Source organism: Callionymus lyra, chromosome 3, assembly GCF_982586985.1.
Source record: "Callionymus lyra chromosome 3, fCalLyr1.hap1.1, whole genome shotgun sequence".
NCBI classification, from domain to species: Eukaryota; Metazoa; Chordata; class Actinopteri; order Syngnathiformes; family Callionymidae; genus Callionymus; species Callionymus lyra.
In genome coordinates this window covers 13,999,390-14,027,035 of record NC_141820.1, presented here as the reverse complement: position 1 = coordinate 14,027,035, position 27,646 = coordinate 13,999,390, and the positions used below count along the sequence as shown (strand labels likewise).

General features: G+C 38.0%; 1 protein-coding gene across 1 annotated transcript; it reads left to right on the top strand.

Moving 5' to 3' along the window:
* Window positions 1–59: 59 nt before the first annotated feature.
* Window positions 60–27,646, top strand: creb3l2 (cAMP responsive element binding protein 3-like 2). The gene is made up of 12 exons (XM_087786528.1): window positions 60–610; window positions 17,680–17,929; window positions 18,802–19,019; window positions 19,080–19,158; window positions 20,234–20,436; window positions 20,511–20,657; window positions 22,056–22,114; window positions 22,230–22,298; window positions 22,507–22,606; window positions 22,736–22,856; window positions 24,563–24,794; window positions 25,965–27,646. The coding sequence occupies exons 1-12, from the start codon at window positions 515–517 to the stop codon at window positions 26,035–26,037; spliced, it is 1,647 nt and encodes a 548-aa protein (XP_087642654.1). The 5' UTR covers window positions 60–514; the 3' UTR covers window positions 26,038–27,646.

The following is a 27,646-nucleotide window of genomic DNA, read 5'->3' as shown; positions in this document are numbered from 1 at the left end:
TCAATCAAGCTCGCTTGTTTTTTAAACTAAACTTCCGAATATCTGACGCAATATCGTTAGCACTAGCATTAGCTCGAAACAAAAAACTAGTCCTTTTCCATTTTTTTTTTATTACTAGTTTTTACTCGAACAGGTAAGTGTAGATAAATCCGTCTTTAACGCTCTTGACATCCTGCGCTGCTCCGCCCACACATTCCAGCGTCTGGACGGCGAGGAAGAGGAGGAAGAGGAGGAGGAGAGACGAGGAAGAGGAGGAGGAGAGACGAGGAAGCAGAGAAGTTTTGAAGAAATGATAAACAAAAGCTCCTACTGGTCCTGACTCGTCGCAGCATCTCAAACAAGTATCAGGATCTTCTTTCTTTTTTATTTACTTTTTCCATCCCCCATTTTTTTTTTATTTCCACTCAAAACTTCCACTCAAAGTTCACCGACTCCACAGAACTTTTCCAGCCGGCTTGTACTGCGCCGAGTCCCGCTTGAGTCTCGCTGAAAGTGTCGGGGAAGGAGAACCGCTATGGAGCTCCTGGACAGCACCGAGTCCTTTTTACACTGGGACCGGAACCTCAGCGAACTGTCGGACAGCGGGGAGATGGACTCTCTGTACACGAACGTAAGTGATCGATCAGAAGGAAAAGGTGATCAGTGATTAAATGTGTGTGTGTGGGTTGACACTCGCCGTGCCTTGAGCTCCATTCAAAAGCTGAGCCTTGCGCTCCAGGCTGCTGCAACTTCCCATAGTTCAACATTTTGAAGTCGTTTTTTTTTTGTTTTTTTTGCGAAATGATTCACAACGAGAAGAACTATTTTGTCATGTTTGTGTAAAGAAAAAAAAAAGTCATTTAAAATGTTGCATCAGTTACTTTCGTACCAACAATGGAAATTCAACATTTATTTTATTTTTATTTTTTGTTAAAACACAAAGAAAAGGTTTAAGAAATACCGGTTACTTCTTTATTTGATTTTTTTTGATCAATAATTTATTTCATTCAATCTCCCAATTTGACTGCTCAAAGTTCATTTCTTTTCAAGGCTGCACAGGTTAAACTGGTTCAACTCTTTAAATACTATTGTCGTTTTCATTCTTTTATACTATCATACACTCCTTAAACTGACCCATTTGACGCTCATCGAGCTGCTTCTTTTTTTGTGTGTTTCTTGGTTCAACAAAGGTCAGCCTGAAAAGGGAAGGATCAGTATTTTGTAGAAAAACATACTCAAGATGCATATGCAGGAGAAAAATGTGACATGATTGTAGAAAGAATAAAGTTTTATTTAGGGGGAAGAGAGCTAAGCTAAAAGGCAAAACAAAAAGTCTAAAGTATTTTCTAATCATAGATAATCTTTAACTAAGATGAACATTTACTTTGTTGCTTTATTTCAAAATCTGGGGTTTTTATGCCAATAAAAGAGGGCGAGCTCTCCCAGAATGCATCGGGGTGAACGGGTTCAGATTAAGAGAATCTCAGAAAGGGAAGAAAGATGGTCGAAGAAGCCAAATGTCTTTGTATTGGATGCAGGTAGAGTCCTTTAAATCATGGCCACACCTTCACCACGTCGCTTCTTAAATATCTTTGAAGGATGGTTTTCATCTTAAGTTGGAGCTCGGAGTCACTTTTTTAATGGTCTGTAGTTATGTAACTTGGACTTGCTGCCATATGTTTTTTTTTTTCCTTAAACTGTCGGCCAAGAGGAGCGAGTGAGTGAAAAGGAGGAGGGAAGGAGGGGGGGGGTTCACAAGGGAGAATCCAGCTGTACTTCAGGATGAGAATTAGACACCAGCGAGGCCTATAGCGCCTGTGGCAGACACACACACACACACATACACACACACACATTGGCATTAGCCCTCAGACAGGTAAAAACTTGTGTCCTGAGTTGAATGTGGATTCACAAAGTCAAACCTGAGGCTACAATTCCTGTCAGATTCCAGCTAAGTTGCCCAAAGGAATTTGCCTCATAGAGACATGTGGTAGTTTCTAGATTTTTGATTTATGTAACTTTGTCATTTCGTGAAGATTTTCCGATAAGAAAAATCCGTAACCATGTGTTTAGCGCGAGTTGTAGTGGTAAGAAAGAGGAAAATTACAGGCGATGGAATTTTCTGCTTTAAATGAGAAGGAAGATTATAGTTTATGATCATTTAACTATTGTCAACTATGGACTAAAAAAATCCTCCGGAGAAAAACATATATGAGAAATATAAAAACTGAAAGTGTTTCGTAATGTTAAATGTATTTGCTCTTCATAGTACTGTAGATATAAAGTAAACTTGCATGATAGTTAGGAAGTGCAATTATTAAAAAAACAAAACAATTTTACCAGTGTTTCTTTTGTAGTAATTTTATTTTTAAACTTTGTTATCCCCTCCCCCTGTCCTCAGTCTGATAGAGTAGATGATTTTTACATTTTTTTTTTAAATGTATTAATTTTTCAGTAGAGGAATAAATACCTCACCATTATATTAAAAAAAAACTTTTTAAAAGTGAGAATGTTCAACTTTAAAATATACTCTTTTTTTTTTTTAATGCACATTTGACCTGTTAGTGAGTTCCTGAATAACATTACAGTGTTTTGCGGCGATAACTACATTGTACTTTTGCATTTCCTTCTTAAAAGAAATCTTTTTTTGTAAAATTGATCAAAAAAATGATATAAAATGAATTATAATGCCTTTTTTTTTCTATATTCCTACAATTTAAGTATTTAAAAATGAGAACGATCATTTTTTGACTCTTTATTCTATTTTGTTCTGATCATTTTCACATCCAAGCTTGATGAATATAAACTAAGATCAAAATAGTTTTTTGGTAATGAAATCTACTTTTAGAATATATTTAAGGGGCAGGATTCGAGAAGGTGTTGAGGACACACAAGTCCAGGTTGTGCTCTGAGGAAGAACTGAGTCTTATTCCACTGACTTCTCCCTCTATATACACGAGAGTTTGGGGGGGAAGAGAAGGGAGGAAATCCAACAAGCTTGCAGTGTTGCACAGACAGACTGGTGGGTTTGTTTCCATGACCCTCCCCAAACCCCCTCAACCCCTGCTGGCTCAGGTCTCACTCTCGCTCTCCGCGGTTTGTTGACATGAGATTCCTCGGGACAATGTAAAGCCTCTCAGCTGGCAGCCGCATGTGTGGGATCGTCCTCTGGCGACAGACGCTCCTTCTTTTCTCGTCATCACGATCAAGTCTCGCTGGTTCGACGGCCATGATGGTTGACGGCGACGCGTCACGGGTTTTTGCGTAAATGAAAAGAATGCCGAGCTCAGCGAGTTTTACGCCCATTAGTTGTTTTGTAATGACGATAATCACCGAGCAGGTTTAGATTTGTGTGTGAGCTTAACCTTCATTCTAATCGTTCCTTGTCGCTGGCAATGGTTTTCTGAGGTTTTACCACCTTTTGTTTGGGTCAATAGTTCTACTTTTGTTGAATTAATGGGCTGGACGTTTGACAAATGTATGTATTTCCTGCCTCTCTCCTCCATTCTAAGGTTAAAACATGACTTTAAATCAATTTATTTCCTCAGGGGCCACATTTTATACTGTTGCGAGGGGCCGTCAAGCCAAAACAAAAGGAGTAAAGAGCCAAATATGATGTTGAAAATCTAAAAAAACAAACCAATTAAGAAAAGAGAAGAAAAAGATTGACATAAAATAAAAATAAAAATGCCAATTTAATATTAATGAGCATTTTCTTTAAAAGAAACGGATATAAAATAACTTTTCTTTTCCAAATAAGATCTCAATATTTAATCAAATATGTTTTGAGGGTCAAGACATATTCATAAAAAAGGAAATAAAGAAAAATAGTCCTTAACATGGAGTATTAGAAGGTTAATAAAACAAAAATATTTCAATATACGTGTCTACCTCTTGTCTTGACTGTCTTTTTTTCAAAATACCACGAAGAAAATGTGAATTTAAGTATATTAGCAACTGTCGATCATCATAAAATACTTTTATAGAAGCTTGTTTAGCATGACCTTATTCTAGCTTACATGCTAACCACGTGTTCATGCTAAATACCACCATAATAACCTTTTATTGACAGTAATTACATTTTTAAAAATATTTTTATTAATAGTTGATTTACATTTCCGAGGCCCGGGGACTAAATCTGTCCCGCCATAGTCATTCATGTGGCCCACCGGATGTTTGTCTCAAAATCAAAGTAGTTATGGTGACATATGAATATGTCTGTGTTTAAATGTACGTTTTTGTAAACTAAAAGTACATATTAGCTTCAGTTTTGAAAATAAAAAAAAGTTGTTTTTCCGCATCACAAGGTAATTTCTTTCAACCTCGTATATTTTATTATAATTTAAAATTCATGAGCACAAGTTATATTTTGTATTTATTATTATTTCTGTCTCTGTCAATGATCGTTGCCTGAAACAAGGACCTCTAACCAGAGAATCCTCTTGAGGAAGTTTCTTCTTGTCAACCGTCATCTGCTGTGCACACGCTGGGCTCTCTCTCCAAATATGTGTCTTCTTATGCAACCATATCAGCATAAGATGAAACGTGTCGACTGGCTTGTGTGCTCTCGCCGTTAAAAGTCGAGGGTTGCAACTCCCTGTCCCGCTGTTGACTCAGACTCAGAGTCAACATCTTCCACACCATGTGCTCACGGACCTGATCTCCGCTTGGGTCGGGTCATCCCGCTCTCTCTCCGGTGGCCTCGATCGTGTTGTTGTCGTTGTGTAGTTCCACGAACGACGCACTTTTTTTCTCCTGCTTTTGGTTTCAGAGGATATAAAATACAAATAAACCTGGTTAGTCGCTAATATGGATGACGTACTCGCGTGTACTCTCAGGTGTGGTGTCGGATCTAGTGTACACACACAAAAAAAAGATCAAGACAAACACAATCAAACTGAAGAACATGATCCAGAAAATATTTGAGAAATCCAATTCAAGTCTTAGTCGGATTAAGATTTATTGTCATTTGAAAACCTGTCTTCTTTTTAAAGAAGACCGGTTGTTGTGCATTATGGATGGATGTTGCAGTGCATTATGGGACTGGGATTAGTAGATCAGTAGACGTTGCGTAAGCATGGGAATGCGATTTTAAATATATATATGCACAAGTCTTAGATTAAGGTTTATGTTAATATTATGATCTTTAAAGATGCCAGTGTTTAAGATAAGATAAGATAAGACAAAATGCCCCTTGTGTATTACAGTACTGTGTTGTACCATATAAGATCTTTATAAAAAGGGGTTCACAGAATGCAGACCTCTGCCAAGCAGCTCAATTACACCCGTACGATGATTTTATTTTTCTTCTTCTCCTTTTATTCAAAACCTTTTTTTTTTTGCATCACTGATAGCAATTATGTCATCATGTGGAATTGCATTCGCGATTCGCGATTAAAAAGATGGAGACAAAAGTTAGATTTCTGCCTCCACGTGTTGGACCAGTCGTCTCGTCAAACTCAAGCATGAACTCCAGTCCACATTTTTTCTTTTTCTCTCTCATTCCGCTTCTCGAATCTGATGCAACGACGCCCCTCACTTCTGAAACTTGACTTTGGGGTTTTTTATTCCGGGCTTTCATTCGACAGCGAAGGCACCAATCATGGTGTTGAGGGATCATTATGGGAAATCCACAGGAGCCTGAGTTTAACCAGGGCTAAATTTACTCGTCTGCGTTACATCCCCCATTCTTCTTCTCTGCTCTTATTCACCCCCTCTCGTGAGCTCCAGGCACCATTTGTGGTGGGGTGCAGCATGTGGGCCGAGCCCAGCCCTTAACTACGCCCCCGAGCCGAGGAACCTTTAAACGCTCCTGAAAAAAAACGCTAACGATTATTTAATGCTGTCTTAGCGAAATCCCTCCGATGGAGGATTTTGTCGAGTCAGGCGTGGCAGCTTTTTTTTTTGTGTATTAACATCAAAGTGTGCGACGCCTGTGAAGCTTCTATTAAACCCGGGGTACTTTGAAGTGGGGTTTATTGGCGCTGCCGCAGGTATATCCTGTTGCTTCAAGGGTACCATCAAGATCCCAGCACCCTAGAATCTGCTGTCTAGTTAACCTTTCACCTCAATTTTCGAATCCCCCCCCGGGGAGAGTACGAGTTCACTCCTGTCCAGCATACTTCAATATAATGAGCACCTTGTACTCACAACACTAACTTCTAGTAGTCGTTATGAGATAAATCCTGATATTTATATACACTGTATTGCTATTCAACAGCAGTAAATCTATTCATTTTGGTTTTGAAATCTTATTTAATATTTTATCATTGATATTTTAGTGTTCATATGTCAGTAAAGTGTGTATGAAATAATTCAAACTATACTATATATATAATTATTTTTCTTTATTTACAATGAACATACAAATATTCACAAAGTTTGTTGATGTCTGTGTTGAAATTAAAACTTCCGGTCGCTAGATCATAAAGCTAAAAAAAAACAACAATGAAATCCCTCGGGATCCCAATGATGACTGAGGACGAGAGGATACAGTGACTCCAGCAGCTTTTAAAGCAGATGTTTGGACATATTTTGGTTTCAAAACAAATTAAAGCAGTTATGACTTCTTCTAGAGTCATGTGGTCTGTAAGTTCTGCAACACTAGAGTCAAGTACTCGACAATACTACAAATATATCCTATCTTTAAGTATCGCAGAGTATTGTATTGGTTGCTCTGTATCGTGATCGTATTGTCGTAACGCCAGATTCTTACCAATACACACCCCTACATTATATTGGCATCGTATTTTTAACTCTGCATCGGGTGTCTGTTTTAGTGTTTAATAGCATATTTAGTAGTGATGTGTCATGAAACAGCTGATGAAGGTATCATGATACAGTGTTTTCATTTTTAAAAGACCACTAGATGTTCATCTCAGTATCAAACTAATGTCAGGTTTCATTGAATTAGTAGATCAGAGTCAAAGATGATAAAACAGAGAGTGATATCTAGTGGTCTTTCATGAAGACACTGTATCATGATACCTCATCAGCTGTTTCGTGAAGCCTCGTCAACACATTAATTAATGTTGGGTTTGTAAATGTGCAAGTTATCAAATCTTTATTTCAAAGTATATATGATATACAGTTTCATCATAAATGTACTTTGTTATTAATACAAAATTGATCCAATTATGTGGTTGTTGAAGTATTTTCCAGCTACTGAGGACAAGAGGCAACTTACTTATTCCAATTGAGTCTTTATTTAATGTATATCATTAGAATTAAGGTCCCTAATGACATCAATATACAATAGACAGCAATTGTTTTTCTGGGACCTGCACAGAAGAATGGCACTCATGCTAAAGCTCTATTTCAGTCCTTCAACAGATTTGAGGATCCAGATGGTAATCCAAAAATCCTGCCAATTTAATTTAATTTTGCCTCCTTAGAAGAATTGTAACACATGCTTCTTCCTCATGAGCTCAGTCATAATGCTACTACTAATAATAATAATAGTTGATGTTGTTTGAAAACTGAGTCATACTGAGTCGTATTGTGTGATTAAAGAAACTATTGTTTTTATTGCTTCTCTTTGGCTAATTATATTCTCTAACATGTTTGTTTGAGATACAAAATGTTCCACGTCGGTGGGTGTCAGAGGTGGTGGTTACGAGGGTTGACCTGGGTGGGTGGAAAGCTTGCACGAACCTTGCCCTGTGAATGTGGTCACCAAATGTGGTTTAGGGTTTTTGGGAGGAGACCTTGGCACGGCATTCTATGCTGGTGAAGATGATAGCTGACAGCCGTCTAGCCGGCGTCTGTCCACCTACCAGAGCGACTCATGTGGAATCCAACACGCCTACTCGTGGTTAACTTTTGATTGGAGACGACCAAGAAATCCTTTTTTTTTTTTTAGCAAACATGAATATTTAGTTTGTTCTTAAAATGTTCTGCACGTCAACATGATTGATATTCGAATATAGCAATAATTTCTCCATCAATAATACTATTTAAAGAGTGAGGAATTAACTCTGCAAGTCTAGAATGTGAAAAGTGAAGCTACTTGATATTTAAAGGCACAATAAAAAGGGTGCTTTCATACACAGTAGTAAAAACAAACCGATTAAGGCCAATAAAACAAAGTCTAATCTGACATTGTCAACGTGATCCTCAGGTCAACAGTCAGAGTACTCTTGGACAGGTGTTGAGGTCACACTTTGGGCAAAGGGCAGCTTTAGGGCGACATATTTGATCGTATGTACGCGGTCAGATTAAAACAGACAAGATGATTTTATACCAACAATTACTGCTTCAATTCAAAGTTATATTAACACTACTTCAAATATCCATGTCATCTTTAATATTGACAGTTGGAATTTAATGATTTAAAAATGAAACGACTTAGTTTTACAATGTCAGCATTTTCACATGATATGATGTGGCCCTGAATTTAGGCAGTTGAATAACCCACCCTTGATGTATATACTTTGCATTTCTGAGCAGGACTATAGGACTCGACGAGCAAATAAAGAACAGGTTTAGTGACAAGAATAAAATGTCTTGATGCATTTGTCATGCTCAACATTACTGTGCGTCAGCTAACTGCTACAAATCAACTTAAAAAGTGAAAAACTATAGTTGAAATTTAATAATTTTCAAGTAAATAGTCATATGTGAAAAGAAGATAAAAAATGTATTAATGTAGAACTCCATTACTAAATGTATGAATAAATGTGTGAAGAAATATATATATATATAAAAAGTAATACATAAGAAAATTACTACATGTTGTTGGTTTCCAGAAATGTGTAAATAATTAAATGAATAAATAAAAGTTAAAATGTATAAATAAATGTATGTATGCACAGAAGTACATTATTTATTTCGACTTTGTCAGTACATTAAATTATTTATTACAGATTTATTTAATTATAATCATGTCTATTTATGCTCCTTCACAATTCATTCTTCCGTGAGTCATTTGTTCTGAGTATTCCTGTCACGACGAAGTTCACCGAGCATGTCTTGACATTGAAGATCTTGACTAGCCTTAGAAATGTGCTCTTTAAGAATCATCTGCAGCAGCAGCAGCACAAGCTAGCCTGGACTTGTTACCTTTTCCAGACAATCTCTGACCCAGGTTTTTTACCCAGAATCCTCCCTGTGCTCGACAGCAGGATAATAATCCCACAGTACACAGTGGAGACACTCGAAGAACAAACAGAATAAAAGGAGAGAAAGATCAAAGAGTCCATCCCAGCTAAAGACGGGGGGATGTTTGAGCAGAACAAGCGGTAATGCAGAAATAACTGGTCAGTGTTAAGAGTGAAAAGATGGAAAATATTCCTCATGTCTGTTGACCCAGTTTGAGGAAAGGGCAGAGAGGAAGAAAAGGCTGCTTGTGTTTCCAAGCAGCTGTGGATTGTTTAAAGGGAGTCGAACTCATGTGGAAGTCAACAGATGTTTGACTGTCCTGCACGTGCAGGAGTATAAACTTGTCGAGGGTGGACAGAAGTTATCACTGTCCGTTAAAACACCTGCATTATCAGTCATTATCTGTCATTGTATCGTCTTGAAGACGGGGACAAACTTCACTGTGACGAGTCTGTCCATCTGTTATCAGGACCGGTGTATTATTAACCATTTAAACCAACACCTTTCCACGTGGAATCAACCCTTTTAAATAGTTTTTAATACTCTCATTGCAAAGAACTTGTTTATTTTGTATCTGGTTGATTGGTTATTTACTTATGAATCAGCTTCATTCTTACATGAATTCAATAGTATTATGTTGTTTGTTGAATCCATGGTAGGAAAGTTTTACGAGCCTATGGCTGAGTATTTAGGAGACTGAGTAAGCCAACGGAAAACATCTGGATGGTCACTGTGTGTGTAGTGTGTGTATGTGTGTGTAGTGTGTGAACTTTAACACAACTATCATTGAGCATGACAAAGCACAGCTGGAAAGTTTGCGTGGGTCTGATCTCTTGGAAAGAAAGGTTCATGGGGCAAAAGTATTGGAGAGGGACTTGGGGGGGTTGGGGTGTAACTTTACCAGAAATGTGACCAAACTTGTGTTTTCCATGAGTCACCAATAGTATATTTTGGCCGCAGTATTTAAAGATACACACTGTAATCTCTGCACGGATAAGGCCGACTTGCACGTTCGCCCTTTTGCCTTCGATCGTTGATCCTCTTCGCAAACAAAAAGTGTGTGTTGACCCGGGGCTTCTGTGTGGAAACTGATCTGCTGTGATTTGTGTCGCCCTGTTGATGTGTCGTTGACTTGTGGGGGAAGAGCAAACACACACAAACACACACGCACCCACACACACACACACACTGTCATTGTCACATTTCCTGTTGTTTACATCTGTTAACCAGCTCCGCCTGCAGCACGAGCCACCGCTGTTGAGTAGAGGTGTGTATCGTGGTACATCGGCAACAGTATATCGTCATACTCTAGGAACAAGAATACATTTGTAGTATTGCCCAAGTAGTTTTTGTGGTGAATATTTTGTGATTTAACAGACTTTGTCGTATTCTGTCTGCGGCTGAATTGTGTGTCCTTTTAAACGTGTGAAGGGCTTTGTGCGATTAATTTTGATACTGTGGTAACAAGGGGATATTTTTGTAGTATTGTTGAGTACTTGACTCTGGTGTTGAAGAATTTACAGACCACATGACTCTTGTTGAAGTCGTCACTGCTTTCATTTGTTTTGAAACCAAAACATGTCCAAACATCAGCTTTAAAAGCTGCTGGAGTCGAATGTATCCTCTTGTCCTCAGTCATCCACAGGATCTTGGAGAATTTCATTGTTCCTTTACGACGACTGATGCCATCTAGCGACCGGAAGGTTGACTGCAACACAAAAATCTATAAATGTTATTTATACAATATAGTATAGTTTGAATTTTTTACACATTTTACATGAAGTAATGACTGCTGCCATCTTTTTATTTTTTAATTTTAAATACAGTGCTGTTGAATATTGTTACGGCATAGTGGAAACATTATTTCGTTATTTAAGTACAGTATATCTGTCAAGTAAATTTATAAACACACGTTTAGACAACTAACACAATCCAAGTCAAGCAACACACATTGAATTCTTCCTGAACTTTTTGAGTTTCAAGCATCAACTCATCTGATCACGTGTGTTGACTTGACAACATCTGAACTTTAAACACATTGTATTGGATTCACACGGAACACATTCTACATGTAGAAGCAGGAAAATGTGTGCAAATAAGTCATTATCTAAAAATATAACCTCTCACGTCATAATAAAAGGCCAAGCTCTGGGCTAAAGTTGTGTTGTTGGACCTCCAGACTCAACAGTCTGCCTGATAAGACTTGTGTAGTCCTTGGAAGTGAGTCTGATTAAAGGCTGTTCCCTTCTTGGATGTTTTTGACTGATAACTTCTCTGATAGCATTTTTTTTATCTCGGTGTGCTTCACGCCACTAGACTAGTCTTTCCCAGAGACCCAGTCCTTTAAAAAAAATGCAGCTCTTTATGGTGAGATCATACATAACTTGGATGTGAGCAAACACCAGCTGCTGGACCAGTTCTGCTCTGAATATTCGGGGACTGTTGGGTCCTGGAAGCTCTCTTTATCCATGGTGGAGATTTTTCAACATTCTTCAGTACATAGTTTTAATAATCCCATTGATTCTACGAACTCCCATGATGTTATCGGGTATTCTGAGACTCCCCAAGGAACCCTCTTGGGTCTGGTACCAGTCTGTGACACAGAAAGAGTCAATAAGTACTTTATAAGATATGTTTTAAAAATAGTTAGTCTGACATTTGTTTGTGGTATCCCTTGTGTTGTCTCTGGGTCAAGGTGACCCGAAGGCCTGAAAACAAACGTGTTTGCGGTATCGCTTGTGTTGTCTCTGGGTCAAGGTGACCCGAAGGCCCGAAAACAAACGTGTTCTTGGTATCCCTCGTGTTGCTTCTGGGTCAAGGAGGTGGTTTGATTTCGGGCCTTTGGGTCACCTTGACCCAGAAATTTAAAAGGGGGGAGAAGACAAACAGGAGAAAATAACGCGTAAACTCAAGGCCTGGGGGCCGACTCCGGCCCACCAAGTCATTTTATGTGGCCCACCAGATGGTAATGGTAATTTCAGGAACTATAAAGATGTTAAGTGTTTAAGATAAGATAAGAGTTGTCTACAATTATACAGAGACTCACAATAATGCTTAAAACTGATCAGAGTCATACTTTCGTTTCGCTCGGTCCTTGACCTACATCGTTGAAATATTTTGGCTGCTTTTGTGAATGAGTTTGACACGAGGGATCTACATGAAACGAGCATGTGGTGCAAAAATAGTTTGGCGACCCCTTGTCTAGACAGACGTGCCTGAAGAAGACAAAATAATCCAAGACGAACACAACAAAGACGATAATCCTGAGTCTGTGTTTATTAAAAGTCATGATTTTGGGTTAATTTTTGGTGCTGAAAAATTCCTGCCGGGCACAGATTTATCAGGAATGGGAAGATATTTTCCTTTCCTGCTTTATAATCCAAGTCGGTAGCGTGTTTGTCCTACAGCTAACTCCTGGCCCACATTGTTAACATTCCTTCCGGCTGGGAGAGCGAGGACAGTCACCTCAGGCGACGGTGAGAGCCTCGACATCAGCTCAAAACTCTGAAGAATCTGCTCTGAGAAGGTTCCTTCTCTTACGTCACAGTGGAAGAACTGGAACTTCTGATGACGTTTGACTCCGACCAGGAACACGTGTGAATGAATCACCATAGAAACCTGTTTCAGTAAAATGGGTTAAAATATCTTGGGAAAATGACGATCCCGCTCGATTACGAAAAAAGTAAAGTATGGCGTCGTGACACCGACCCCCATCCACACCCCCACACCCCCCCCCCCCCACGCTCAGCGCCTGGAAAAGTGAGTCACCGAGTTTATCTTGACGTGAATTCAAGCGCAAGTGTTTAACCTCTCGACCGGTGTGTTTGCAGGCTGTGTGTTCTGCTAGGATGATTAGTGAAAGTACACAAGGGCAAAGTACACAATCGTAGCACTCTCTTTTTCAGCCACACACACATCTGTTTTCTCCCTTTGCGGGGGGGTGGGGGGGATCGTTGCGTCATAGACCTCCCGTCGGGCTGCCATGAAGTCTCCTAGTAAACCAGTTTAGTTGACATACTTTCTCACCATAAACATCCGTTAGGAGCGACTCATTTCCTGGTCGTCTACTTTTTAAAAACTAGATTCCAGTTAAGATAAGATAAGACATCGTTCATACCTAGTTACCAAACTGAAATCTTTTCTTACCAAACTGATTTGAAAAGAAAGTATTAGTATTATTATTTTTTTTTGTTTATTTTTACATTAAAATGTGTTTTAAGCCTTTTGTTTTTTATTAAACAATTTCAATCTATAATTTCTATATTGAAAGGTTGCATGCATTTGCATTTTTAAAATTGAAAATGTTCTATGCGCATTTTTATTTTTTTTATTGATTTTCATATTCTAATTCCAATAATTAAAAAAAGTTTGATTATTTGTATTACATTTTTTTTTATTCTAAGCCTTTAAAATGTCAAAGTTCAATGTTATGTGCAATTGTCGATATAATATTAATATTAAAATAAAACTCAAAAATAATTATTTAGAAAATATTCGATTTTAATTCAACATTTGATTCAACTCTCCAATTTTTAACGAACAAAAACAAACTACATTTTAAATGTTTTATTCATGGGAGTATATAAGTGCCATCAGAATAATATTTATATTCATTTAAAAGTTCATTTATTTTTTATTTCATATCATTTGAATTTGTTTTTATTGAATAATTGAATTAAACAATTTGAATGTTTTCATTTTTTTTAAATTACAGATTAAGTTTATCATCTTGTTTCAATAATTAAAACACAGATATATAAATCAAATATTTTAATTCAAATATAAACATGTTGGTATATTAGTCCCACTATTTATTTTTGATTGAATTCAAAAGGCTACGATTAAAAAAATAATGCAAATAGAAAATTTACTTTTGAATTATTTTATTAAGAATATCATTCTCTATTTTTAAAAAATAATTCATTTAGAAAAATAAATGTTTTAATGCAATGGTTAAAAATAAAAACAATGTTCGGTTTCACGGTCTTAAATCTCGTGATGACACACTTGTACAGACGAGCTGTGGTCAAACACCCAGGTCTCACAGGAAAAGGGAGAGGTCCGAGTGCATGAAAACAGAACCACACCAGACACACACACACAGCCGGGCTTTTATTCACTCCCTGTCATTCTGGCAGCGTGCGGTCTCGGTCCGGAGCCCGGCCCCGGAGCCCGGCCCCGACCCGTGGACTCCGGGTGTAGCTCACGACGACACACAACGGCTCTTTGTGTGTGCGACACACTGAGGGGTGTTGTTGGACGGTAACGTGACACGCTCCGGCCGGAGGACAGAAGCTCCGGTGCCGAAGACCAAATGAGGAGAAGTTCTAGTGGACGAGATGTGGGTCAGCAAGTATTCTGAAGGAGTGGATCACAAAAGAGGCTTTATCTGAAAACGTGTCACATCGGGTCGGAAACTTAATCCAGAGCCTGGAAGGAAGATTGTTATCTTTTTAATTGACCAGGAGCTGCTGTGGGAGTTATTAAAGAAATATAGATGTTTTTCATTAAATAGTTTTCTGTATAATGAGCATTTTTTTACAAATGTGTTTGTAATTTTATACTTTGTTTGTGCTCATACATTTACATTTGAAGTGTGTTTTATATTAAAGCTGGAGGATTTGTTGTCATGGTGTTCGTGCACGAGAGAGGAACTAGTAAAGGTCGCACACTCTGTATGTTCGCTGTGTGATGTAAACGCACACAATGAAGTTACGACCTGTTACTGCTGTAAATGTCAATGATGGCAGTGAACCAACAACCTTTCTGCAAATATTTGTCCATTAATTTGAATAGATTGTAGGAAAGTTACTGTACTGTACACACACACACACACACATACTCATGCATCAACACACACGCACATGCATGCACACACATACACAAACACACAAACATGAACGTACATGCACACACAAACAAACACACACATAAACACACATGCATGCACACACACAAAAAACACACATACATAAACACACATCAATCACACAAACATGAACACACACATACATAAACACAAACACACACATATATTTACAAACGCGCACACCCACTCATGCACACCCACGAACACAACCACACACATGTACACACACATGGAAACACATGAACACTTATGTACACACGCATACATACACATATACACATCAAGCACATGAACAGACACATGCACACACGCACAAACACATGTACACACACATACACACACATGAACACTCATGTACACACATATACATACACATACAGATCAAGCACATGAACACACACATGCAGACACGCACATACACATACACTCATGTGAAAAGACACACCCATGCACACACACACGTATATAAATACACACATGCACACACATATGAACACACACTCACATGTGCACGCACATGTACCCACACATGTATACACACACACACACACACACACACATGGACACGAACATGAACACTTATGTACACACATATACACATACACATATCAAGCACATGAACACACACATGAACATACACATGCACACATGTGAACACACACACATATACACACACGCACGTACACACATGCATGCCAACACACCATACACATACTCGCATAAACACATATGCATGTACACACACATATACACACACATGAACACAAACATGAACATACATGCACACACACACATCAACAGCCACACAAATATGCATGCACATACACACACACAAACATTGACTAAAGCACACACATAAACACAAACAAACACACACACACACACACACACACTAAAATACACACATACAACTTCCCCAGTTACTCTTTGCATGTTTGTGTATGTGTGTGTGTGTGTGTTTTCAGCTGTGAGCATGAAGACAACTTTTGACCTTCATTTGTAATCGAAGCCTCGTGAAGTTTAATCTCCTTCAGTTCTTTTCCTTTCATCCATTATTTCTCTCATGATTCTTTTACACGTTCAGGTTTCACAAAAGAAAGAGTCAAAGATTCTCTTCGTCCTTCGAGTGTTTCCATATGTTGTTGTGATGTCATCGGACCCCACTTTAGATTCTCTGCCCGGTAACTGGCGGGCCAATCAGAGGAGGTCCCAGATGTTGTGGTGCAGCAGAGTCGTGTGAGGACACCCAGCAGGAAGAAGAAACATCTCTGGTTCTTCAGGTGCTTTTGTTGTTCATGGACTGTTGTGAGTCTGTGAGGAACTACGGGACGTTGGCTCAGGTCAGAGGAAGATGTTGCATCATCACACGTGACCAGGAAGTACATTTGTCACCAACAGTTTTCATGATTCAAGAATTTTTTGGTCAAAAAAAGACAATTATACCTTCAAACTTAAAAAAGTTTTTTTTAATCTCAGTTTTTTTTAATGATTGAATTTAAATATGTGTTTACATAGAAACGTTAAACATTTATTTTTCATCTAATATTTCCAAAATGAATGCATATTTTCTACACATATATGGGAGTCAATGTTTTCAGGCATTCGGGTCACCTTGACCCAGAGATTACACAAGGATTAAAAGTCTTGATACTGTTGGCAATATCGAACCCAGTGTAAAAAAAATTAAAAAATTAAAAGAAATGTTAAACTTTTTTAAAATTCATTTATTTAAAAAATACTCAATGCTAAACTTTTTTTGGGGATAAAAAAATGTTATTTAACTTATAAATATTCTGGTGGCACTGATTTATTTCCTTAACCCTTGTTATCTCTGGGTCAAGGTGACCCGGTGGCCAAAAGTGTTTGACGAATCACTCACCTTGACCCAGAGGCAACACAAGGGATACCTCAAACACATTTATTCTTGGGCCTTCAGGTCACCTTGACCAAGAGACAACAGAAGGGATGCCACAAACACATTTGTTTTCGGGCCACAGGGTCACCTCGACTCAGAGACAACACAAGGCACAACACAAAAAAATGTGTTTTCAGGCAACCGGGTGACCTTGACCCAGAGGTAACACAAGGGATAACTCAAACACGTTTGTTTTCAGGCCTTCAGGTCACCTTTACCCAGAGGCAACACAAGGGATGCCACAAACTCATTTGTTTTCAGGCCACCTTGACCCTGAAGTAACGCAAGGGATAACTCAAACACATTTGTTTTTGGGTCACCTTGACCCAGAGGCAACACAAGGGATACCACAAACACATTTGTTTTCGGGGCCACAGGGTCACCTCGACTCAGAGACAATACAAGTCACAACTCAAAACACTTGTTTTCAGACCACCGGGTGACCTTGACCCTGAGACAACACAAGGGTTCTAGTGTAAATGAAACAGAAGAACCTCTGTAGAAAACTCTTCTTGGAAGCTTCAGCTGGTGTGTCATGGACTCACATCTCCACTAGAATGCTGCTTTTGTTCCACTCAGACCTGTAGATGTCTGCTCACCTGGAGCAAAGATGAAAGTGCTGAGTCTGGAATGTTCCGGAAAAGAGGTGGTGGGGGGGGCTGCTGTCTGTGTGCTTTGTAAATGTCTCACCACACTGAGAGACAACCTGAGAAGAAGTGATGATTAGTGGGCGAGACCTTAGAAGAATTTCGGTAATTACAGTTTTCTGACTATCATTCCTCTTTTTTTTAATCAAAGCATTATTTCTCCTCCGCAGCACTTCTCCGAGTTCCTGGACGACCTCTCTCAAGACGTCCTGCTGGGTCAGCTGCTCAGTGACCCCTTCCTGTCTGGGGTGAGGGGCGGGGGGGAGGCCATGGAGGGGGAGGACGAGGACGAGGACGGCGGAGACACGTCCTCACCTCTGCCTCCTCACATCACGGCCGAGCACAGCTACTCTCTGTGCGGAGACAGTCGGCCGCAGTCGCCGCTGTCGCACCTGACCGGAGATCAGTGCAGCGACGCAGGTGAGACCAGGACGTGACCCCAGACACGCTTTTATTTGAGGTTTGACTTTGAATTGTGACCTGAGCGTTGTCTTTTCATAGAAGTACTTCCTCCCCAGTTGATAGAGGAAATATTAACAGAAAGAAAATAAATTTAATTTATATATATATATTGACTTATATATATATATATATATATATATATATATATATATATTACTTATTGAATGAGTATTTAATATATATTTTTTAGTGCAGTTAATACCTCTGACATTAGACACTTTTGTTTTTGGGCCACAGAGGTCACCTTGACCCAGAGGAAACACAAGGGATAACTCAAAAACCTTTGTTTTTGGGCCTCAGGGTCACCTTGACTCAGAGGCGACACAAGGGATAACTCAAACACATTTGTTTTCGGGCCACCCGGTCACCTTGAATCAGAGGCGACACAAAGGATAACTCAAACCCATTTGTTTTCGGGCCTCAGGGTCACCTTGACTCATAGGCGACACAAGGGATAACTCAAACTCATTTGTTTTCGGGCCTCAAGTCACCTTGACTCAGAGGCAAAATAAGGGGTAACTCAAACACATTTGTTTCCGGGCCTCAAGGTCACCTTAAATCAGAGGAAACACAAGGGATAGCTCAAACACATTTGTTTTCGGGCGACCGGGTCACCATTCAATGTTCTGAAGGCACTGATATACTTCTATATAAAAGGATATTTTTCCACTTTAAAATTGTTTTGATTTGTCTAAATAAATTCTTTGTTTTTGTTTTTGTACAATAGATTTTAAAGGAGTTACGTGTGTTTCTATTGTATTCTACTGTGTTTGCCTCAGTCGTGCATGGAAACAAAAGAAAAGCATCTAAAGCCACTGTTGCCTCCTCAGAGTCCGAAGGAGACGCGAGCGAGTGGCCGATGGAGCAGGACGAGACCATCACCAGCCTCCTCTGCGAGACTCCTTCTCTCCTCCCCGCTCTCTCGCTGTCACTGGCCGCCCACGAGGAGACGCACACGGCTGCGGAGGATCCACCTGAAGCGCCTGTTGCTGTTCCGCCTCCTGCCCCGTCCAGCAACGCCGCCCCGAACCAGGGCAAAGCTATCAAGGTGAGAGACCGAGAGATCATATTTGAATGAGGATTGTTATTGACATCTTCTGCTCTCTAGATAAAGGAGGAGATCATCCTGCCCAAGATAAAGCTGGAGCCTCACGAGGTGGATCAGTTCCTCAACCTCTCGCCCAAAGGTCAGGAAGTGTTATTGTTTCTTTGCAACACTGACACCTGCTGGTCGCTTACCCACATGACACACACTGTTTGTTTTTTTTAAAGCAACATGTTGCAGTTTTTCTAAATATATACTTACAAGTATATTAGTGTATCAGTGCCGTCCAAATATTAAATGTTTGAATCTAACATTTGAAATATTAAAACATTTTTTTTTAGTATTTAATTATTTCTGAAACATTTTAATGCAATATTTATAAATATTCAATAAGTATATTTAAAGCCTGATTTTTTTTCATTTCGTAATTTAATAAATAACAAAATAATATTTTCCCAAATATATTTTCTAAATATTAAAACTTTTGTTTTTTGTATTTAGTTATTTCTGAAACAATTGAATGCAATATTTATAAATATTCAATAAGTATATTTAAAGCCTGATTTATTTATTTTTTCTTAATTTCATTATTAACAAAATATATTGTCCTAAATATATTTTTACAATATTAAAACCTTTTTCTTTTAGTATTTAATTATTTCTGAAACAATTGAATGCAATATTTATATATATTTAATAAGTATATTTAAAGGCTGAATTTGTTTTGTTTTTTTAATTTGTTATTTTAATTAATAACAAAATAATATTTTCCTAAATATATTTTTACACGTAGAGTTTATATTTCAATTCCAATAATTAAAAATAAATGATACCAACATTTTTGTCTTAAATTCAAAAGGCTACGAATGACAAAATAGTGTGTTTAGAAAATGCATTTTTAAATGATTTAATTAAAAATTAATTAATTTAACAAATATTTGAAATTATTAAAAAATATATATATATACAAATATGAAATTAAATTATACATAAAAGAGTAAACCTTTCAATATATAATATATACATTATTAAATTCATTGTTCATGCAATGCTTAAAAAATGTAAATAAAAATGTATTGTAAAACTTGATGTACGTCCATATAAAATGCATGTTTAAATCACACTAATAACACTAAGCATATATAAAATGTCTTCTTTATTATGGTTTAAATAAAGTTTTGTATCCAGTCATATAGTAAACATTTAATCGGTTCCAGGTCTGGAGTCTCTGCAGATGCCTCCCACTCCTCCTAGTTCCCACGGCAGTGACTCCGAGGGCAGCCAGAGCCCCGTACATGCCCCCCCAGGTCTGTCCTGTCCCACTTCCCCGACCAGTCCCGCTCCGTCTCAGTCCAGCCTGAAGGCTTCTCCCCGAGGTTCCTCCTCCCTGTCCAACTCCCCCCTTCTCACCGCCCCTCACGTGAGTGCTCCAGACTCATCCTTCATTCATTTAAAAAATAAAATAATTCACCGTCCGTCATTTGTATTCCACAGAAGCTGCTGGGGTCGGGACCCCTCATGCTGACCGAGGAGGAACGCCGGACCCTGGTGGCCGAGGGGTATCCAGTCCCCACTAAACTCCCACTCACCAAAGCGGAGGAAAAGGCTCTGAAGAAGATCCGCAGAAAAATCAAGAACAAGGTGGAGAAAAATTCTCATCAATATTAACTTTTATTGTGACCAGGATTTGATTTATCTGTATGACTGTATCCTCTCGTCCTCAGTCATCTCGCAGGATTTAATTGGACGTAATGACTACTGCCATCTAGGGACCGGAAGTTTAATTACAACGCAAACAAAAAAAGCCTATAAAATAACATGTTAATGATAAATAAAATGGTATTTTATACACAACTTATGAAACAATAAGAAAATATGATAAATATAAAACAATGATGCAATTATGTGAATAGCCAAAAATATAATAAATAATAATTATATTTTTTTATGAAGATCCGCAGAAAAATCAAGAACAAGGTGGAGAAAAATTCTCATCAATATTCAATTTTATTATAACCAGGAGTTGATTTTATAGGCAAATGAAGTTCATCAACCAGCATGTGATAGACGAGATCAACTCAAATTTAGACACGATGCATAAAACTATTTATTTTTGTTTTCCTGTCATAAAAATCTCCTCACTTTGGCATTAGAATTTAAAGTTTCAGCAATGTTAGCAACGAGCTAAGCCATCAAGTGTACCATTCAGTTAAAAATGTCCTTTACTATCTAACTACCAAAAAAGGCAGTCTGGTTCTCAATGAGGTTTCTGCCCCTTTGAAAAACATTCAGGTTTTTTTTCAACAATCACGCTCGACTGGGACCTGTTTTTCCTGTTCTCTTGTATGGTGTTATTTAAACTGTTAAGTCCTTATGATTTGACACTTGAATCTTTATTTGAATTGAGTTGAAAAATTGTGTCAGGAACTGATGCAGGACCTTGGCTCCTGGAAAGATTTGAGTAAACTGTAGTTCTTGAAACATTGATCTATCTATGTATTAGTCACATAGTTAAAATGATTAGCGTTATGTTTAGTAAAAAAAGTTTATTAAAAAATGAAATTTGATATTAAAGTATGAACAGACTTATACATTAACAAAAAGTTGTTAAAATTAACTTGAATTAATGTTTTAGCTGCTAAATGATCTCATAACATTTGAAAAAATCACCGATATTCTTGTTTAAAATCCCTTATATGTTAAGATGTATATAGAAAGTGACACTATAAACATAAATATTGTAGTTTAAGGCACTTTAATCATGTGTTTTTGTCCTTATACAAACCTTTCGTAAAATGACACGAAAGGCATCGTTTATGAAGAATAATCATCATGAATATTATTAAATTGCATTATTTAATTTCTTTTTTAGTCTAACCACAGTCTACAAATACATGCCACTGTATTTTAAAAGGTAAACAGAACAGCAGCATCACCTTTAAAGATTTCAAAAGTGTTTCCTACACTGTTAGCAAACAACGGCCCGTTCGTTGATAAAAAAAAAGAAGCTATAACGTTGACATATCTTTCTTCCTTCAGATCTCAGCTCAAGAAAGTCGCAGGAAGAAGAAGGAGTACATGGACACGCTGGAGAAAAAGTACGTTGGCATGAAAACAACAACGTGACGTTGACTCTGAACAACAACACAATGTGAAGTTCAAGGATTGGTTCATTTGAACTGCTGCTAACTGCAGTACCTACTCTGACCACAGGGTGGAGAACTGCTCCAACGAAAACAACGAGCTGCGCCGGAAAGTGGAGTCTCTGGAGTGTTCCAACAAGTAAGACCACGTTAGATAGAGTTAAAGCTATTGATAATTAAAAGTTATTTAGTCAATGACTAATGCCATTCAAAGAGAGAAAGCGGTTTCAAAATAACAGTTCAAACATTTAAAAAAAGGGGGGACGTCGAGACAAATTTCTCCAAAACTAAACATTTGTGTTGTTCTATTGTGAGTCCGCGGCTCTAATGGTGTGCGTCTTCATCAGGTCTCTGCTGCAGCAGCTGAAGTCTCTGCAGGCGGCTGTCGCCGGCAAAATCCACAAATCCTGCCGAGCTGCGGGAACCCAGACCTCATCCTGTCTGATGGTAATTGTTGTGTGTGTGTGTGTGTGTGTGTGTGTGCATATTAGATTATACACATCTGCTTCCATCTTTTATTAGCCCATTAGCTTAACTCTCTCTCTCTCTCTCTCTCTCGCTCTCCCTCTCTCTCAGGTGGTGGTTTTGTGCTTCTCTCTGTTCTTGGGAAGTTTCTACCCCAGCAGTTTGATTGACGGCTCCTCCATGAGTGGCGGAGACCAACAGTTGGCTCTGAAAGACTCCTACACGACAACAGGTAGTTACACACACACAACACAAATAGATTTGTCTCCTGCAGCTGTGATATAAAAGTTATTGTTATTGTTATTGGCGCGTTGTCATCACGACACACAAATATAGCTCATACCTGAACGTCAAGTGAAAGCACATTTATTTAAGTGTCATATTGGCAATTATTCTTAAGTCCCTGCATCTTGAATGCATTTCCTGGATTTTCCCTATTCATTTTCATTTCTGTTGAGTGTTGATTTATTTCATATGTTTTTAATATGCAGCTAATGCCTAACAAAGGCTTTTCTTTTTTTTATTCAAGTTTTCTTTTGGAAACTAGGGATGTGTATTGTTAAGCTTCATCCGATACCAGTGCCAAAAGTGGTACTTTTGAAACAATGCCGGTGCTTTTTTAACGGGACCCGAAGCGGTCCTGAAAGAATGAAAAACACACACAAACTTTGTGAAGTAGCTTTAATCGTATTTCTATTTTCTGTGGCTTTTTTTGGTGAATATTTTGTGATTTAACAAATTTTGTCGTGTTCTGTCTGGGACTTTTGTGTGTACTTTTAAACATGATTAATTGTGATACTGTGGTAACAAGGGAATATTTGTAGTATTGTCGATTACTTAACTCTGATGTTGCAGAATTTACAGACCACACTACTCTTGATGAAGTCTTAACTGCTTTCATTTGTTTTGAAACCAAAATATGTCCAAACATCAGCTTTAAAAGCTGCTTGAGTGGACTGTATCCTCTTGTCCTCAGTCATCTCGCAGGATTTAATTGTTCCTATATCTGCAGAGGACGTAATGACTGCTGCCATCTAGCGACAGGAAGTTTAATTGCTACACGAACAAAGAAAAGCCTATAAAATAACATGTTAATGATAAATAAAATTATATTTTATACACAATTTATGAAACAATAAGAAAATAGGATAAATATAAACCACTGATGCAATTATGTGAATAGCCAAAAATATAATAAATAATAATTATATTTTTATATCCATAAAGTGCTATAAAATCAGCTTTAAAAGCTGTTGAAACCGACTGTATCCTCTCGTCCTCAGTCATCGCCGGGATCTCACAGTAATTGTTTTTTTAGCTGCATAGGACAGAATGACTGCTGCCATCCAGCTGGGGGTGGAAGTTTAATTGCAACACAAAAATACAATAATTGAAGGTAATTGTTTAATAAAATCGGATTATTTTATTACACATTAACTTTATTGAAATATAACCTATAAACTTAGTATGATAAAAAAATAAAATGTAATTTGAAAGCCCCAAAAAGCATTGGTAGTTAAATAAAAATCCAGATTTGTTTGTGTGTTTTGAAGTTTGTGACCTTAAAATTTCTCAATGAAAAAAACAACAACAAAAAAAAACACTTATCTCCCCGTGTTCTGATGACTCATCGTTTCAAGAGCAAAAAGTGTGGAAGCCGCCGGAACATCACCAATAATCCAATTCCACCCACAGACAGTGGCAGAGATTAACAGAGTTGACCTCACATCCTCTCCACTCACTCCCACACACTCTCTGCTCGTAATGGAGAAGTGATACGACTTGATTAACGTTTTATTCCTGCGACACACACACACACACACACACACACACACACACACACACACACACACACACACCCACACACACTGACGGAGTTTTTTCCGAGCTCCGAAGTTAGAATCGTCTCACGAACCGGCTCTTTTCTGTCTCCTCCAGTGAAGTCCCGGAATCTGTTGTCTACGTTCGAGGAGGAGCAGCCGCACCTCCTGGGTCTCGGCGGGGAGTATCCCGACCAATGGGAGGAGACGGCGGCGGTCGTCATGGCAGCGTGGCGTCGCTCCGAGCAACAGAAAGTCAGAGAGGAGCCCATCATCGGCGTGGACTCGCATCTGCCTCTCAGGAGTAAATGTAACGACACGCAAAAGAACCTGCTGCTGGAGCGACACAGGTAAAAAACACAACACACACGTGTGTTTGTGTGTGTGTGTGTGTGTGTGTGTGTGTGTGTGTGTGTGTGTGTGTGTGTGTGTGTGTGTGTGTGTGTGTGTGTGTGTGTGTGTGTGTGTGTGTGTGTGTGTGTGTGTGTGTGTGTGTGTGTGTGTGTGTGTGTGTGTGCTATGTCTTGACCTCGCCATCCAAGAGCAAGTGTCCTGATTGGCTCGTGTGATGCCTTCAGTGACATGGAATAGATGAACGTCTTGTGACCTCGACTTCATGTTTATATGTAATATTTTACTATATTCAATATTTGAATATATTTAATGGTTGATATATTTTTACGCTAAAAGTGTAACAACGTGCTACATTTATTCGCAAAGTAGCGAGGGCCACAAATTGCTATTAACTTTGAACAATATAAAATCATTAATTACAAACAGTAGATAAACAAGCTCAACATATATTCGAACTTAACATTGTTAATGAGGTGTCATCGCTCTGAACCACCCTCTCATTAACGGTGACCTCAATGACTTGATGCTTTGCCGCCCAGCCAACCAATCCCAGCCGTTGACTGCTATTGACGTAGCAACATAGACGTAAGAATTAAATACGGTATTGAAGTCGACTAATAATCCGTCACTAAATAGAGCAGTGTTTAGAAATGCATCATGGGAGTTCACCGTTTATTTGTTTAAACCGTAATTCGGTAACTAGTGCCTCAAACTAGGTTCTGTGGTCGTGTTCAAGATGTTTCAAATAAATCACCTTTTGGTAAAAGAGTGAACAAAGAAAAGGAGCTCTGAAGTTTCTGTGCGTTTCTATATATGTTAATATGTAGTACTGTGTACAAAAATACATATATATATTGCAAGACATTGACATGGGGAGTGACCACTGTAAAATAAAACCCCTGTAAATCAATAAATAATAAGGAACTTCAGCGACAAGTCATTGCATATTAAATAATCACAGTTCAGTTACAATCCTAACTCTCAGAGCCGCCATTTTGACTCTCCACTAACTTTAGAACCACCCCCTGGCTTGTTGATGTACTTGTCTAAGATGCTACTTAAGAGACGCAGAGTTTCACTGTACGGATAAATCATTAATTATAGTAATAATAATGATAATAATATAGTAATAATAATCATAGTTTCTGTATATTTTGTCCCCGCAGGTCTCTTGAGCCAACGAACAAAAGCAGCAGTAAAAGAATCGAGTTGGAGCGAACGGTCAACGAGACCTCCTGAGAGTGACCCCCAGCTCTCCTTGACCCCCAGAGCATGTTCAGTGTCCTGGAGCAAAAAAAACCTCCCAGTCCCCACTGCTGATCTAAAGGTCCACATTGAGTTACACTGAAATAACAGTAGTGTTCGCCACGACACGAGGCACCGGTGGCCTCCGACAGTAAAGTTGCACTGAATCGTTTTTTTTCTCCATGAGCCAAATTACATTTTTAATGTTGATCATCTGAGACACATCCAACCCAAATTGATCTATTCAATAACGTAGCTTTTTTTTTCCAGTGGAAAATATTTAATAAGAATATTTACAGTGTATTCATATGTGTGAGGCTTTTTTACGGGACACTGACAAGGACCTCTGTATTTATATTTTCATAAGAAATGGCTCTTTTAGTTTTTGTTTAATAATACATGTTTTTTATTTTATTTCATTCCAGTAATACTATTGTGATACGCTTTATTTGTGTTGTTGTTTTTTTATTATTTTCTATTCTGAGATGTGAGTGGCTCTGGGTACTTGTTTTTTAAAATTTAAATAAAAGGATGGATGGATCATAATGAGAGAAGAAAAAAAAGTAGGTCAGTTTTTGTATTTATGCCGATGAAGAGAGTCGCGTCATTTCACGGGCAACGTATTTATGGGGAATGATGTAAATATCAGATTGAGACAAATTTTACCGGGTTAGCTTTATGAGATTAGCATTGTGGACGTTGCAGTTAAAAGAGACATATTTAAATAAATCCCACCTGTTGACATTGTTAAGGTCTAGTAAAAGTCGTTTTTGTTCCTGTTTGCTAATGTAAAAGAGCAAGCTAGGAGCCCTTAGCTAAACGGTTAGCATTTAAGCTAAAACGTTTATCTTATAAGCTAAAACGGTTATCTTAAATGCTAAAATGGTTAGCTTATAAGCTAAAACGGTTAGCTTATAAGCTAAAACTGTTAGCTTAAATGCTAAAACGTTTAGCTTACACGCTAAAACGGTTAGTTTATAAGCTAAAACGGTTAGTTTATAAGTTAAAACGTTTAGCTTCTAAGCTCAAACAGATACCCAAAATACTATCACTACATGGTTTTTACATTATACTACACATTTTTTTCACATCAACAACTAAAATAAAGTGTCTGAAAATAATATTTTGAAAATTTTAATATAACAAGAAGACAATGCAAAATGCTTCATGCTAAGCTAACTATCGCTTGCGTTAACGACAAGATGCTAATGCTAAATTTCTAAATGTAGCAAAGTTGCCAAAAATATATGTTTTTGTAAATATAAGAAGTTGTTTATTACTGTGACATTCTTTTTGGGCTTTTCTTTTGTTTTAATTTTTTTATATATATAAAGCGGATCCTTTTCCTTCTCCTGAACTCAGTTGTCGTAAACAAGACGTCCTTGTTGCTACTTCTTTGCATTCCTTTTTCCTATATTTAAAGCTAGATCAGAGTCTGGTGATGTCGAAACGAGTTTTTGCTCAGTATTTAAAAATCTCCTTTTTTAAGAGATTAAAAAAAATGTTATTTGTATCTTTTATGTTTTCATATACCTGTTGCCTTTGTAACTCATGTACACGCTTTTCTGTCTGCTTGATTTTCAAACAAAATAAAGTATTTTAA

Coding starts and splice junctions, on each gene's coding strand:
- creb3l2 (XM_087786528.1), top strand. CDS start 515: ATGGAGCTCCTGGACAGCACCGAGTCCTTTTTACACTGGGACCGGAAC. Junction 22,607..22,735: donor AGACCTCATCCTGTCTGATG/GTAATTGTTGTG, acceptor CCTCTCTCTCAG/GTGGTGGTTTTGTGCTTCTC. Junction 24,795..25,964: donor CTGCTGCTGGAGCGACACAG/GTAAAAAACACA, acceptor TTGTCCCCGCAG/GTCTCTTGAGCCAACGAACA.